Source organism: Balaenoptera borealis (assembly GCF_965194805.1).
Source record: "Balaenoptera borealis genome assembly, chromosome: 3".
Taxonomy (NCBI): domain Eukaryota; kingdom Metazoa; phylum Chordata; class Mammalia; order Artiodactyla; family Balaenopteridae; genus Balaenoptera; species Balaenoptera borealis.
This window is the reverse complement of record NC_138866.1, coordinates 39,256,796-39,273,524: the sequence shown is the minus strand read 5'-3', so window position 1 is coordinate 39,273,524 and position 16,729 is coordinate 39,256,796. Positions and strand designations below refer to the sequence as shown.

The window sequence follows — 16,729 nt, the reverse complement described above, 5'->3', positions numbered from 1 at the left end:
AAGAATGCTCTCTTTTTTTCTTGTTTCTTCCTCTCTTTTTTTTTTTTTTAAACATTGGGACTAATTATCCAGTTGGTGGATTTTACCTGGCCTTCTGCTGTTTGTGATGGATGTATGTATGTATGTATGATGTATGTGTTGTATATGTTTTCTGCTTAACTAGAGGGTTAGAAAAAGAATTTGAAACTAAGATAAGCCAATTTTCTTGTTGCTCAGTATTTTCGGTGAAAGTATAGTGATAATTTTTAAGTCTACTACAGGCCTTGGAATTTTAAAGATAATTGTATCCATGTCTCTTGGTGCATCAAAAATTAACTATTTTGTATGTGCATTGATTTTTATATTAAAACTTGTATTTTCTGCAGTAAAAAGTAATAAACCCATATCTGTTTGCCAGACATGACCCTTTTAGGAAAATATAATGTATAAAATCTAAATCTATAAAAACAAACTTTAATGATTACCTCATGACTTTTTTTTCCTCCATAGCTTTTGAAGTGATTGTGGGGCTTTTTTAAGTTGTGGTTTTAAAAAACAACATAAAATTTCCCATCTTAACTATTAATAACTGTACAGTTCAATAGTGTTAAGTATATTCACATTGTTGTGTAACCAATCTCCAGAGCTTTTTCACCTTGTAAATTTGAAACTCTGTAACTATTAAACAACTACCTCCAATTTACCGCTCTCCCTATCCCCAGGCAACCATCATTCTACTTTGTTTCTATGAGTTTGACTACTAAATACCTCATGTAAGTAGAGTCGTACAATTTTTGTCTTTTTGTGACTGGTTTATTTCACTTAGTATAATGTCCTCAAGATTCACCCATGTTGTAGCATATGTGAAAATTTTCTTCTGTTTTAAGGCTGAATAATGTATACTAGATTTTATCTATCCATTCATCTTTCGATGGACACTTAGGTTGTGTTGACAAAAATAATCAATAGACAATCTATAATAGAAATAGGAAAGGGTTTTCTTTGAACCAAACTGAGGACTATAGCCCAGAAGACAGCCTCCCAGATTACTCTGAGAAACTGATCTGGAGAAGCATGGTTTTAGCATAGTTTTTTGTCTTGTCAGAACAAAAAACATCAAAAACAAGTCAGAGATACATTCCTTCAAGGTTTCAAAAAAAAGCAGATCAGCAAGTACACAGCGAGTATGGCCTTGGCACCTGGGATGGGAGTCTTATCATCGAAGGAGTACCAGCTTTGGCCTCCCAGAAAGGGAGGCATTTAATCTTTATTTTTAACATGGACATTCTTTACTTCTGGTCAGTGTGCCCTTTTCTGTAATAATTAAAGCAGATGTACAGTGTATATTTGGTAGGCCACAGTCTGTTCTAGTTAGCATAAAATTCAAGTTAACTTACGTATAAGCCAGAATGATTTCCCCACACCTCAACATGTGAACATTTCTTTTGTCAGTTGCTTCCACTTGTTGACTATGGTGAATAGTGATTCTAGGAACATGGGTATGCAAATATCTCGTTGAGATCTTGCTTTCAGTTATTTTGGATGTATACCCAGAAATGGATTGCTGAATCATATGGTAACTTAATTTTTTAAGGAACTGCCCATACTGTTTTCCATAGTGGCTGCACCATTTTACATTTCCACCAACGGTGCACACGGGTTCCTATTTCTCCACATCCTTCCCAACACTTGTTATTTTCTGTTCTTATGGTAGTAGGCATCATAATAGATTTGTTGAAGTGGTTGTGTTTTTAAGGGTTTGTTTGTGAATAATTAACCAACTTAAAACTAACAGCAGAGAACAGTTGCCACTGGAAGCTTTATCAGAAGTGAGGTTAAGCAACTCTAAAATGAGAATTAAGTTTTTCTAGTGACTTAGAAAGATTTGATGTGCCAGTACTTCTTCAGAAAAATACTTACTGTTTAAAATGGTCTCTACCTGTTCTATTGTTGATAAAGTCCCATTTCATTAGTAACTTTGTTTTAAAGAACTTAAAACTATAAATTGAAATGACTTATTTTTATTAAAAAAACTGTTCCCAAGATGTTATCTTTTAGTTGTTCTGGTGATCTCACCTGTTATTTATGAGTGTCTTCATTTAAAATTTTCACTTGTTTATAATATTAAACATAAAGATTATTTCTAAGTATGATTTTCAAAATTTATGGTTTTGTAAATGGGACAAAAATTAGTGATGGAACATAACTTACTGTAGTTCTTGTAGTTCTACCAGTTGTTTTGAAAGTCACAAAATATTTAAAGTGTCTACTAGCTAATATTGCAGTTTTCACTCATTAGTGACAGTTCCCTGTGCTTCTCCACTTTTCCTAATAGTTTATGAGAATTTCTTTTTCCAACTGAATAATAGTATGGTAAAAATAAACAGAAGGTTTAAAGGCAGAACGTTTAAGTCTTTGAGTTGGAATATATTTCTGTTCTTACATATAGATCTTTTCTCGTGAATTCAGATGCTAAGCAAATTTATTTAAAGTGACCCCTTCCCCTTTTTTCAGTTATAAAATTGAAACGTGTTTCAATGAGCAAGATCACAAATAGACTGAATTTGAAACTTGTGATGTAAAAGAGATTACTGGCATACAGTGACCTCTTAAGTATTTGAATGAATAAATGAACAATGAAAGGATAACTGAATGAACAAAGAAAGCAGAGGAAGGTTTTAAGATTTTTAAAAGGCTTTTTTGGAAGTCATTATTGCTCTTCTATGTTGCACTTTTGATAGGAATTTTTCTTATGCTGGGGCATCTCTTGTGCTACTTTAGAAGTTTCTTGAATCTCAAATTTTAATTTTTCATCACTTAAAAACATTTATAGTATCTGTTAAAACCAGGTCAGAAAACACTTTTGTTAATAAATATAGCTAGGTAACATGTAGTGGCCTTGAAAAGATCTCAATACCCTATTTTAAGGTATGTTAAAGGTTAGTGCCTGCCAATTCTATGTATTTAGAACACCGAGTAAAAAGTTTACTAAGAGGCGTGTATGGCTGGGGAAAATCAGCTAGGCAAATGTGGAAAATATCTTTACCCCTGTTTCATCTTTAGCAAACATTTCTTAAATCTACTCTAAACTTCCAGAAAGTTTAGACCAGTTTATATTCTCTAGCAGTATTTGAGAGTGCCCTTTTCTTGTACTTTATCATCATTAAAGTTTGTTTTTAATATGAAACACTGGCAGTTTGTAAGTATATTAGGATTCTTTTTATTGCAAGTGATGAAACACAGCTCAAACTAGCTTGGGGGGTGTGGGCTGGGAGGCTATTACTAGCTCACACAATCTAGCTTTGGTTTAAGGGACAGTTAGACCCAGAGTCTTAAGTGATGTCCTTAAAGTGTAATCTCAGGCTTTCTCTTGAATATTACTTGGTTTATATTTTGCTTGATTTGCATGTTGGCCTCATTCTGCCATTGACAAGCTATTAATATGGTATGAATTATGGCCACTAAGCATTCCCATGTCTGCATCCATACAGTTTGTGATGATAAAAAAAAAAGAAAACAAACTCCCTCTGTCTTCTAGTATCCACATATCAATCAGTCTCTTGGATGAATGCCAGTTTCCCTGCTTGGACTATTCATTTTTAAATGTCAGCGGGGTTCCCTTATTACATGAGTCAAATGTCTTTTTGTAGATTATTTGATTGTCTTGATGTAGATTATTATTTATCTCCTTATACAGGACTCTTGATCAATGCTGGGCTATAGGTTTTTGTTGCAAATCACCAGAATTCATATTCTGCAGAGTTCTCTATCAAGCCTAGTTGGTCTACAACTGTTCTTGCTGTGCCTTTGGGAAAGCTTAAAATCTCTTCTCTGGACTAAGGCTTTCATTTCTTTAAGAAAGATGTAGTAATGAATGACTAATGGCTAAGAGGTTTGGCTCTAGAGGCTGGCTGCTTACTTTTCCACTTAAGCTGTGTAATCTTGCACAAGTTGCTTTACCTCTCTAAGTCTCACTTTGTTTATCCATAAATTAGGGTAAGAGTAATTGCCTTATAGTATTGTTGTGAGGACAAAAGAGATATTAACCCATGTGGAACACTCATAACAGTTCTTGGCACAAAGTAAGGGCTTAATAAACTAGAAAACAATTATATCCATATTATTATTATATTTATTAAGTTGTTTTCAGAAGAGTTTCACTCCCTTGAAGTCTCATGGTATTATTTCGAATCCTTCAAACCTTCTTTAGGACAATCTGACAAAGGCTGATGTCCTTTTGAGCCAAACCATCAGTGAACTTATAACAGTAGTAGAATAGTTGGTGCTGCTTTTCCTCTACATTGCTATTTTTCCATGAATGTCTGGCCTTTGAAAATTAAGTGAAGATACTTGTTTTTTTGTGTAGACAGGTTATTCTAAAATAATCATTTTCTACAGTGATAATAGTAAAGGAAGAAGAATATTCTCAAGGATATTTGTTTGGCTGTTACAGGATGGGAAATTAAGAAAGCCTACTTTTCCATGCTCTTTTGATGTCAAAACTTCATTAAATGTCTATTTAGTCTGTTTGCAGAGGAGAGTTGGAAATTGCCTACCTTTGCAGGTAACATAGCTAAAATGTTTAAATGAGTTATGTGTCAAATCAATAGAACCTTCATTGTGAGTGGAGGAAGGGATATTTTCTTGGATAATATGAAGTTGATTTATCTCAATGATTCAAAAAATTTTTTCAACCCTAGACCACTACTCTAGCACCTAACCACCATGGCCTGTAACATATTATTGCACATTCATTTATTCAGCAGATACTTGTGCATCTAATTTGTCAAGCAGAGCAGTGAATTGTTGATGGCTCAGGCCATAGTTGAACATTCAGTTTTTGGTGTTAATTGATTGATCCATTATGTGTTCCATCTTTTATTATTTAGTACAGTGTGATTTTAAGTTTGAGGTTCTTGCAAAATAATTGACTTCAGGATTGAAGTTTTTTTATTTATTTGTTTTATTATTTATTTTAATATCAACCATCACAGGAGTATCTTCTATAATTGTGTTTACAAATTTGCCAGTCTGCTGTGAGAATTTTCTTAGACACACACAAAAAGCATTCTCACAAAACAGTCTATTCATTTTTGCAGCTTTAAATGTTAGAAAGTTCTTTATCCCAGTATTTCTCAACCCTGACTAATGTTTAGATCTCTTCTGGAGCAAAGTAATCCTTGTGAACCTTTGAGATGTGCCCAGTGACCTCAATCTGTGTGTACCACGTTTTAAAATGTAACCCTGTTCCTTTTAGTGATCATTTGGTACCAATTTGATCATAAACAAATGCAACTTCAAACACAGAACGTTTCTAACAATGATAGAGATCTATATAGAGATCTTCTAGATGATCCATAACATGCTTTTTTCCTTTTCTTTTTCTTACATTGCCACCAAAATGAGAATAGATTTAAAAATTCTTATAGCTTACCTTCAGCACTGCTTTAACTCTATTGAGCAAACCCTGCCATGTTGTAACTCCCACTTATTACTCTCTGGAATTGCATAAATTACGAAATCTGCCTTCTGTGTGACATCCGTTTCAAATATCTGAAGGTAGTTATCATGTCTCTTCCTTCTATTCCTAAGTAAAAACATCCTTAAATTTCTTTAATCTTTTAATTTAAATTTAAAACTTATGTTAAGCATCTGATATGTGGAAAGGCATCGGCCGTATTAAATACAGTGGCATCATTTCTAGGTGGAATCTGAGAGCTGCCACTTAGTAATAGTATTACTTATCCTCTTTTTATAGACAAGAAACGGGATCAGAGGGTTAGTTGAAATTTTATTTGGTAACATTGGATAGGATGGATTGGTGTAGGTGGAAAATCAAGACATTTGCTTCAGAAGAGCTTCTCTTTTGTCATCGTTTCCAGAAACTTCATCATGGTCAGGGCTTAGAACTAAACAGGAAAAATCTTCAGGGTGTGATTTCTGTGTGTATACCTTCATTCCATGTGATTTTTTTCCTACTATATAAGAAAGAACTTGATTATTATAACTTACGTATCTTGTTATATTGAAGCAAATAATTAAGCATACATTTTTCTGAATATACACATGCACAAAGTTTAATGTCACTGACCTTGATTTCCAGTCTCAGTTCTACTACTATCGGAAAGCATATGATAAGGGAAACAGGCATTTACAAGCTGAGGGGGAGGTAATGCTAAGGGAGAAGAGTAGTAGAGTAGGTGACGTGATTTCGGGAAAGCCATTAACACACAGCTGTTACTCACGGACAGTGAGTCTCAATCCTTTGATGTTTGTGGCATTCATAAAGAGTTTAAAAGGTGATTTATAAAAAATTATTTCAGAGAATTGAAAAAAACGTCGCACCATTATTTGGTCATCTTTAAAGCCTAATTATGCTCTGATCTTTTTGAGGAAAATTACTGGTTTTTACTAAGCACATACTTTATTACTGGCTTGTTACTGAGTGGTACCTCTAGCTTCTTATTCCCAGCAATTGTACTTCGTTCATAGTGTTGCCCAATCCACTCAGTTCAGTGTTCTGCCTGACAAACACAGTTATCAGGGTATGTGTAGGTAGCTGCAGCTACAAATAAATTTTTCTCAGTTTTCAAATTTGCTGGCTAACCTGTTAAACTTCTGCTATAAGATCTGCTGATGGTTCTCAAACTTCTGTGGCTTAAGAATCACCTGGGTGTTTAATTAATATAAGGATTCCCAGGTACCCATCCACAGAGGTTCTGATTTGGTAAATTTAGGATGGGACTCAGGAATCTGTAAACTTTACAGGCACCTATAGATGAAACACAAACCTTGAACAGCTAGGATTGCTCATCAGAATCATCTGAGAGATTCTTTTTTATTATTATTTTTTAATTGGACTTCGTCTATTTTTTTCTTCCAGTTTTCTTGAGATATAATTCATGTAAAGCACTGTATAAGTTTAAGGTGGACAGCATAATGATTTGACTTATATACATCATGTAATGATTACCACAATAAGTTTATCGAACATCCATCATTTCACACACATACAAAATTTTTTAAAAAGAAAAAAAGTTTTTTCTTGTGATGAGAACTCTTAGGATTTACTCTCTTACAAACTTTCATATATAACATACAGCAGTGCCAATTCATTAATCATGTTGTACACAGAAGACTGTATTTTAAACTGACATGCCAAGCCTACAAGTTGAATTTCCAGGATTGGGATCTAGGTACAAACATCTGGGGGGAAAAGTTCTATTGGTGATTGTGATGCAGACCACAGGTCAACCATTGATTAATTTTGTGTAAGTCCATATGGTATTTTATAGTTACTGAGTTCTAAGTATGTGTCTATGTTAATGTCTTAGAGTCTGGATATATTGTCTCTGTTTGTAAAGCATTTGGGCAGATTTTTAAAGAGAAGGTATTTAGTAGACAATTTTTGAGTGTTGATGAACAATCTTTTACTTCTCTGGGCATTTTTGAAGGACACATAATGAAGTAGTTTCTTAGAGCAGAGGGGCTCAAGGTATTCTCCAGACCAGCATCTTTGGTATTATCTGCTAATTTATTAGCATTGCAGATTCTCAGGCCCCATCCAGCCCTTCAAATTGGAAACTCTGATTGTGAGGGAAGCTAAAGTTTGAGAACCTCCATCTTAGAGTAATAGCTTCACATTTTTAAAATTTATCTAGTACTTTATATATTGTAGGGGGATCAAAGATTTTTTGAGAGGCTTAATACCGATTCTGAACTGAGAGAGTTGATTTTTAAATCACTAGTTAAGGATAATCTAAAAACAAAAGCATATTCTTTTTCCAAACAGAACTTCAATACACAATCATTAAACAGATGTAAATCTATTAGCTAATTAATTTAATTAGTGCATAGATAGAACATTTACATACTAATGCTATCTCAGATGTGATACAGATTTCATTTTCAGAATGTACCCTCTAATTTAAAAGTGATTCTTTTTTCCCCCTATTTATTTTACTGCAACATTAGAAAATCGAGTGTTAAAACTAAGCATTTTTGTGAGGTTATTGGAAAGTGAATAATCCATCTTTCTCTAATTGTGGACATTTAAGAGATCTTAAGTTAGTAAGTTAGTAAGATAATTATCATCTAAACCAAGAAATTTTTAAGCTGCTTTCAAAAATAATACAAGTATATGTATTCTTAATATTTTTTGTTATAAACCATTTCACCTGTCTTTTGGAATTTCAAATTAATTATGAAATGATGAATTTCAAAATCTGAAAATTAGATTAGAATGAGAAACTGAAAATACTGAATTATATTGCTTACTCTGTTTTACTTTCCATTCCCTGGAAGAAATATGATTGCTCTTGCTTTATTCCAAAATGAAGAAAAAATTTAACCTGTTTTCAGTTAGTCTTTTTGGAAAACAAGTTTAAAAGATGACTACTTCTTTCAGATTTTTCTGACAAGTGCAGGTGCACTGATTGTGTCAGTGTTAGTTCATTGGTGGATTTTCTTAAAGAACAAAATAATCTGTGATCCTGCCATCTTGAAACTGCTGTTGTTAACATGTGTAAACTTTGCTAACACTTTATACATTGTATCTTTCTGGTTTTATCTGTGCATTTATAAGTTATACATTTATTTATATACATAAATATGCATTACATAGACACAGAAATGGATTAATACTCAAATTTTGTTGTAGAGCCTGCTGTTTTTGCATACTACTGTATTGTAACATCTTATATAAGCACAGATTAATTTTTGTAGACTTTGCCTTGTCTCCTAAAATTTTATGTTACTTAGTTTTGTGGGAAGATTATTTCTATGGCTAATGTTCTGTCAGTTAGGGATTGACCCTGGTAACGACTATTGAATAAAGACAAGAAACAAAGACATATTTGTCCCAGAATATAAGCTCCATGTGGGTAGGAACTTGGTCTGTTTTGTTTATTGTACTATGTCCCATGCTGAGAACAGCATCTGTCTCATAGGAGATGACCAAGAAACATTTGTGGAATAAATGAATACATTCTCTAACATGAGTATCCTAAAGGTTCATTTTTAAATTTATTGATTAGAGTTCAGAGACATTTTTCTGGAGAAGTTAATTATAAATAATAGCTAGCTAACTGTCCTGAAAATTTAATTTGAAATGTCAAATTTTTGTTGATTTGTCCATTAAGAGGGATTTTTAAAAATTAAACATTATCTGAAGTATTCTGGTTTTGCAGCAATTACCAGATGGAAAATATAACAACAAATCCTATTTATGATGAGAATACTCCTAATAATAAATACAAAATACTTGTCTAAGGCTAACCCCCCCCCTTGGAAAAAAAGCCAATAAGATTAGAAATCAACTTACTGAAAACTTTTGTGTCTTATGATAATAATTACAACACTTTCTGGGAAAAGATTATAGAAAACAAAAGGAATCAACTGTCATGTTTCCAGCTGGGCTAGGAAGGCATAAATGTGATAAAGGTATTGATTTAATTGGTTAATTGATTTAATTGATAAATTAATTGATTTAATTTAATTAACTATAACTCATGCATTTTCCTGACACAGATTGCAGTGATAAGGGAAGTAATCTTAAACTTCAAGCTTCTTTTTAGCAGATAGGTATTCTAGTTTCTCAGCTCTCTCCCTATGCTCTAAATCTCTTCTCTGTCAAGATCACTTACTCTCCTTGGTGATGGTATCGGTGCTATTCACTGTTACACCGCTTGGTGAATTTTTTTTATTTTTAGCTTTTTTTTTTTTTTCCATTCTAACATCGAGTATGGTTACTTATATTTGAAAGTGCATATCCAGATAATCGCAGTAAATCCAAATAGTATGCCTTGTTCATAGTACTGACATCGTTAACGCTGTTTAACTATGATTGTAATCTATAGGATCACAGGAATGCTGGTGAATCACAAATTCAGCGATACCAAAAAAGAATGTTGAAGGGGCAGTTAACCTTCCATGGACCGAAGTTAAAGTCAAATAGCAGATTTGGGCCAAATACTTAAAGCCACTTATGCACATGCCTACTAAGAACACAAAAATGAACGAGGCAGTCTCCTGCCTCCAGGAAGCTTTAAGGACTGTAGAGGAACATAAATATAGCAAAATAACCAGAGTGGTCAGATCTAGGGGAGAGGAGCAGTTTTTGGAAGACAAAACAGAGACAAAGTGATGATGGAATTGAATCTTGAAAGTTTCTCACATAAATTTACCAAGTTACATATTGAGAAGGATACCCCAGCAGAGAGAGTGGAGTGAGTGAGCCATAAATGAATAAAATACTATGCTTTTGAGTAACTACAATGTGGCCGAAGAAATGTGGGAAATGATGAGGGTAAAGAGATGGGCAGGAAAATAGCTAAAGGAGGGTTTCATATGAAAATAATTAGACTTTGTCCTGTGTACCTTTGATGGGATTTTAAGCAGGACATAATATCAGAGTTCTTAGTTTGGAAGTATCATTGTGGTAGTAATTTGAGGGCGAAATTGAATGAAAATGACAGTGCAGATTAGTTCAGTCAGTGGTTCCTAAATCTGTGTATCATATACATTTTGGGAGTTTTAAAAAACCCAGATTTGGGGGCCCTACTTCAGATCTACTGAATCAGATTTACAAAGGTAAGGCCCAGAAGTCTGAAATATTGACTGTCCCCAAGTAATTACAATGCAGCTGGATCAGCATTTGGGAATATCGCATTAGGTAACTATTTCAGTAGACTAAGTGGGAAGCTGGCTATGCTCCATGAGGGCTGTTCTGCTTATCACTATATTCCTAGTACTTACACAGTGCATGGTACTTGATAAATGCTCAATAAATATTTATTGAATGAATAGTTCTTGAATGAAGATGGTTATTCTGAGGTTCAGGAAGGCCACTTCCCATCTAGTGTTTTGGTTCTCTAAAGAGTTATGATAATTAAATGAGCTAATACATGAAAGCATTATATTTATGTGAAAGCAATACACAGTGCCTAGCACATAGTAAGTGCTCAATAAATGTTAGAAGGGGGAAAATTCTCTTCATCTTTTCTCTCATGGTACTTTGTGTAAATAGGTATCTTGGCAATTGGTTTATGCCTGACCAGAGCTCCTGAAGTAAGTATGCAGATTGGTTTTACTTTGGGGATCTGGATGTTAAGCAAATAAAAAAACACCAACAATAGTGAGCTTAAGATGTTCGAATTAAGTACAGAGATGCTTCTCTGCACAAATTAAAAATAAAGTCTTGTGGGAGTATATGAGTTGATTGGATTACTGATTCTCTCCCCTTAGTGGCTGGCAGTACCCATTAAAGGGTGCTTTGCCTTGAACAGGTAGTCAGTGGGGCAGAAAGTATTGCCATTGTTAGATGCCTTTCAGTTAGAATTTTGGATTTATAAGCAGACTCCAGGAAAGAGCCTGGCCATGAGTTCCTCTGAATAGCTTAGGGGGTCAGGTCCTAAATTCCAAAGCCAACCCCTATACCTCTCTTTTATGTCTTTGGAGATGTAAAGTAGACCAATTTTGAACTTTATAATAATGGCCTGGACTTATAAATACTTATCTTGGTTATTAAAATGAGTTTCTGAGAGGCAGCATAGTCTAGTGTTAATAGCATGGTTTCTAGAGCCAGACTGCTTAAGTTTGAATATAGGCTTACCATTTATTAACTGTGTAAACCTGGGTAAACTATTTATCCAGGTTCCATTATCTGTAACATGGTGATGATATAATGATTTAAATAAGTTAATAGGTGAAAAACGTTTAGAATACCACTGTGTACATAGTACGCACCATGTATAGATGTTTAGATTTAAAGCTGCAGGCCAAAATGCCAACTAAAGAATGAAAATTTCCTTGGAATTTCCTCTGACCTGAGACATTAGGAAGCACAGGGCAGTTAAAACAATGAGATATACAAATTTCATCTCTCAGCTTGGCAAAAATTGAAACAATAAAAATGACCCATAATATATATTACCACAGAACACATGGGCAAATAAATACACATTCATGGGTTGGCAGAGACAAAAATGGAAACAGATCTTTTTGGAAAGGATAACTTAAATGCCACATCCTTTAGATAATGGAATTTCACTTCAGAATGTCTTATAGAAATACACAAGAAGTGCAAAACAACAACAACTTGTACCTTCAAGGCCAGAAAGAATTTTTAAAGCCGCAAATAATAGAGCTGAGAGATTGTTTTAAAATTATCCCTTAACTTTATTAGAAATGTCTGATCATCTGTTAACATTTCGAATGATTATGATCTAACTTCAGTTCTAAAAGTCACCAATATTTACAATTAGGAATGCCAACAGGCTTTTCTTGTGCAATTAGTAGACAACACAGTTAGATGAATTAACATATATGCAATTATTTTGTGTTCTTATTAATCTGAAGAATAATAGGCTTTCTCTGTAAAATGGCTATTGCTTATTCATGAACTCTGTACACAAGAAGCTTAATAAGACAGCAGCTCTAAATGTATTTCCTATACAAAATCATATGAAGATATAACTACTAGCTTCTTGTCCAGTACTGTATGCTAAATAATAATGAAATAGTAAGTATGTGAAAACTATAGTACCACAAAGATTAAGCTATACTGCTAGTTTACTCAAACATTGATTCTAAAATGGTCATGGAAATGGGTAAGCAAACTATTCAAAAGACAATTTTTACTGTACTCTTGACTGATTTCTAGTGTGACTATCTTTACTTGATCTGTACTTAACAAAAACAACATAGATGGAATTGATAATTTAAAGAATAACAGTGCCCTTATTTGCATGCTAAAAATCTGCCTGTTCTGGTCTACAAAACTTTTATTGTGCCATCTAAATAGTAAGTAAATAAATAGTACTGGATTCATCTTTGTGGGACCTAGATTCCATGCTCTACCAGAAATAATTCGTGGTCAATAGTACTGTAATTCTGTGGGGTATGAACTGATAAAAAGAGCCTTCCTGTGAGTAGACAAGAAGCTGGGCAGTTCAGATGCTAAAATTATTAAGAATTTTGGAAGTTTTAGCTTTTAGCTGAGAAATGTTTTAAGAGCTCCTGTAGTCACATGTGAAGAACATCAGATAAATTTCTTCATTAAATCTTTATTACAGGTCTCCTGATTGCTTTATGTCTAGATTGATTATGAATAGAAGACATACTGATTTTCATCACCTTCTTCATCTAATTTAGGTTTGTCAACTCTTGAGATATCATATTACTTGTTTTATTGAGGCTTCCTTTTTTTCCAAAATCCTGGCTCATGCTCAAATTCTTATTCTCACAGTCTTCACTAGCTTAAATATATTATCCTTTAAATGTTCTATTCAAGCTCACATTTCTAATGGATTTGTCTTATAAAACTTGGTTGCCATATCTTGGACATTCATTATCTTCAAAGTTCTGAACAATACAACTATTCCTAAAGATATAGAGATAATCCATCAGCATGGTTAGCTTTATCAGATGCCCTTTAAAAGCATATAGCATGTAATATAAGGATTTAAGTTTTTACCAGGTGTTTCAGTTGGGTAGTAATTTGTTGGTAGCTTAGATTTGGTTGAGTAATTAAAAGAAAGAGGGCTTAGTAAATCTGATGAAAGTTGCTGATTAAATTCTGATCACCTGGACTAATTGTGGCATTTGAACCAATATTCAGGTTTATCATGAGATCATTGATCATCACTGTTTTTTTGGTGATTTTACTTGAACCAGATAGATATCTGTTTCCCACTCCACTGCTGCCTCTTACCTGCCAATTCAAAAGGGAAAAGAAGTGAGAGAAACAGTATCTGAGATGCTAGGGCCAATGGGGACACACTAGATGTCTCCCCCACCCCCAAGAACTTCAGTATATGTATAATTAGGTTTTTTAAACTTTTCTTATTGTACATTTTAAAGTTCAAATTTAATACATTTACTTAAAATCAATGAGAACAATGAAGTTCTAGTGCAAATAAAAAATGAAGTTGTAGACTGAGGACACTTGCATTTTCATGTTACACTTATAGCATCGAATATATTTTTGTGTTTTTAAAAAATTCTACAGCATTGACAAAATCCTGATTCACATAGATCAGTAGTTATAAGTAGTAATAATTTTTAATAGCTCACCTTAAATCTCAAGATACTCAAGTTAAATTGATCTAGTTGCTTGAATTGAAATTTTTGTATCAAAGTTGACTAATAATAGCAAATGTTCACATTCCTTATTAAAGTATAAAAGTCAGATGAGCACACAAACTTGAGCAAGTGCTAAAACTATATCATCACTATTGTCACAACACCGCTGCTGGAATTTCACTTTGTAATTATACAGCATAACAGGAGCATACTCTGAGAATGAAGAGCCTTGCTTGTTTTTGAGAATGTTACTTCTATGATTGAACCTCATAACTTTGTAGATCATTGGAGGGAGGAGAGATTTAAGGTGGAGACAATCGTGTACTTAATTCACAGAATATAAGGAAGATTAAGTGAAATAATGCTGGCAAGGTTCTTAGCACAGTGCTAAGTGCTCAATAAATGGTAATGGCTATTTTCAACATTTAATAAATAATTGATTTAATTGGATTAGGTTGAGGGTCATAGGAGAGCAGCTGAGTATTTGAGGTAGAAGCAGCATTCTCCAGTAAGAAGATAAAGCCTTGTGGAAGAGCAGAGACTTAAGTAAAAAAAAAAAAAATACCTGTGTTGAAATCCTGTCTGCTACAGCATGGCTATTTTTAACCTACTGAATCCCAGTTTCCTCATCCGTAAAATAGGGATAATATTTAACCTGTTTACAGGTTGTTATGAGAGAACTAGTACAGGATAGTGTTTGACACATAGTAGGTTTTAATAAACAATAGCTATTAAAGAAGAAGCTAAGAATAGAACCAGGTTAGCCTTGTTTACCTTCAGCTGAGTCAGGAGGAATAGGTAGTGCTACACAGTGAGGCAAAGGAAGATGGCTCTGCTTGGATGACTTATGAAAATCTTTCTGACTGATTTTATTCTTGGAAGAGTTCCCTAAAGATGTATGATTATATTGACACCCTTATTAGTTTTTATTAAACTGTTCTCTTAAATTCTTAATATTATGCCACATCTTTTTTTTCTTCCATACGCCTGCATTTATTTGGTACCTTTTGTGCCAGTAATACTGAATAGATAAGGGGTTGCTAAAGGAGTAAGCAAGCTGAAAACAGTAGCTGATTATAGATGCTGATATAAATTCCTGTAGCTTATAGTCAGTATTGCTCATGTGGTAGCATAGAGGGTAAAAAGTCTCTTAAGTTGAGCCTACTTTTGAATGGCTATGAAAGTGCAGCCTTAGATATACAGGCTACTTTTCAGATTTTGGCCAAATCAAAAACATCCTCTCCAATTTGACGTGCCAGGGAGGAAACACTTGCTTTGGACAGGTGTGAAGCTTCACCTTGGACTTCTTGTGAGAGTTCCTTTTGTCTTCAGTAATCCAAGAATTTGTATAGCTGTCTTTAAAAAAATACATTTATGTAGTAGGATAAATCTCTATATAATTTAACTACATGGCATCTTCTTATCCTTTCATGGTAAGCAGAAAAATGTAAAATGAGTTTTATTCAAGCAAATGCAAACTAACATATTCTGTCTTTTTTCTCTTCTCCTCCTCTTCCCCTTTTATTAAATAGGATAAGTTCTGAACGTCGAAAAGAGAAGTCTAGAGATGCAGCCAGATCTCGACGAAGTAAAGAGTCTGAAGTTTTTTATGAGCTTGCTCATCAGTTGCCACTTCCCCATAACGTGAGCTCACATCTTGATAAGGCTTCTGTTATGAGGCTTACGATCAGCTATTTGCGTGTGAGGAAACTTCTGGATGCTGGTGAGTTGTTTTACAAGGACATGATAGGTCTAAAAATTAGAAATCAGAAGTAATTGGAAATTACTTTTAGAAGGTGGTCATACTCTCACTTCTTTTGTAACATGATATCCTTTTTATTACCTGCTTTTAAAGCTTCATTCAGGAATTTTAAGATATTGGCCTCCCTCCCCCTCTTTTTCTCTTGCTGCACTTACCTACCTACCTACCTGTATCTATCTTACTTTTAATGACATGACCCTTCTCTTTTCAGTGGTTTGCCTTGCTTCATTAGTTTAAATAATCATTAAAAGCCCCTGGCAGATCTAATTTTAGTCTTCCTGTCCTCTGGCCTTGACTGTTTTCCTGTTAAAAGAATGACAGTAGAAAAAATTTAAATATATAGAAAAAATATATGCTGCATGTATTAAATAAAGTATCTGGGGAAAACTTTATAAAAACATCTGAATATTACTATCATTTAAGTATAACTTTTTAACTAATTATTTTTTTCTTCTTGTGCTTTTTTTAGGTGATTTGGATATTGAAGATGAAATGAAGGCACAGATGAATTGCTTTTATTTGAAAGCCTTGGACGGTTTTGTTATGGTTCTCACAGATGATGGTGACATGATTTACATTTCTGATAATGTGAACAAATACATGGGATTAACTCAGGTAAAATACCCACATATTAAGAGCGCTTCTGTATGAGTTTATGATTTTATGTTATAGGTCTAATTTTTTTTTTAATGTTTTTACAGTTTGAACTAACCGGACACAGTGTGTTTGATTTTACTCATCCGTGTGACCATGAGGAAATGAGAGAAATGCTTACACACAGAAATGGTGAGAAGAAAAATTTATTGTTTGATTTATTGTGACAGGTGGTTTTTACCTAATTGGATACTGTCACTAATTTAACAATTTTGCTGTTGTAACCTAAGGCCAAACCTCATTTCATGCTTA

General features: G+C 33.7%; 1 protein-coding gene and 2 long non-coding RNA genes across 6 annotated transcripts in view; 1 reads left to right on the top strand and 2 right to left on the bottom strand.

Moving 5' to 3' along the window:
• The window catches only part of LOC309626206, a 1,050,100-nt gene that overhangs the window by 171,168 nt on the left and 862,203 nt on the right, over positions 1 to 16,729 (bottom strand). The gene's annotated exons all lie outside the window — the stretch shown is intronic.
• Positions 1 to 16,729, top strand: part of HIF1A (hypoxia inducible factor 1 subunit alpha) — a 41,598-nt gene that overhangs the window by 4,228 nt on the left and 20,641 nt on the right. Inside the window, exons 2-5 of one of the 2 annotated variants that reach the window (XM_082386504.1) lie at positions 13,053 to 13,131; positions 15,594 to 15,784; positions 16,293 to 16,438; positions 16,525 to 16,609. In XM_082386504.1, coding sequence (XP_082242630.1) covers positions 15,736 to 15,784; positions 16,293 to 16,438; positions 16,525 to 16,609 — 280 coding nt within the window. In that variant the 5' untranslated portion in view covers positions 13,053 to 13,131; positions 15,594 to 15,735. The remainder of the gene's footprint in view (positions 1 to 13,052; positions 13,132 to 15,593; positions 15,785 to 16,292; positions 16,439 to 16,524; positions 16,610 to 16,729) is intronic. The other variant, XM_082386503.1, reaches the window with a different exon arrangement.
• LOC309626204 overlaps positions 5,758 to 16,729 on the bottom strand; it is a 39,144-nt gene continuing 28,172 nt past the window's right edge. For 2 of the 3 annotated variants that reach the window (XR_014243017.1, XR_014243019.1), the window contains one exon: positions 5,758 to 5,957. This is a non-coding gene — a long non-coding RNA (uncharacterized lncRNA). The remainder of the gene's footprint in view (positions 5,958 to 16,729) is intronic. The other variant, XR_014243018.1, reaches the window with a different exon arrangement.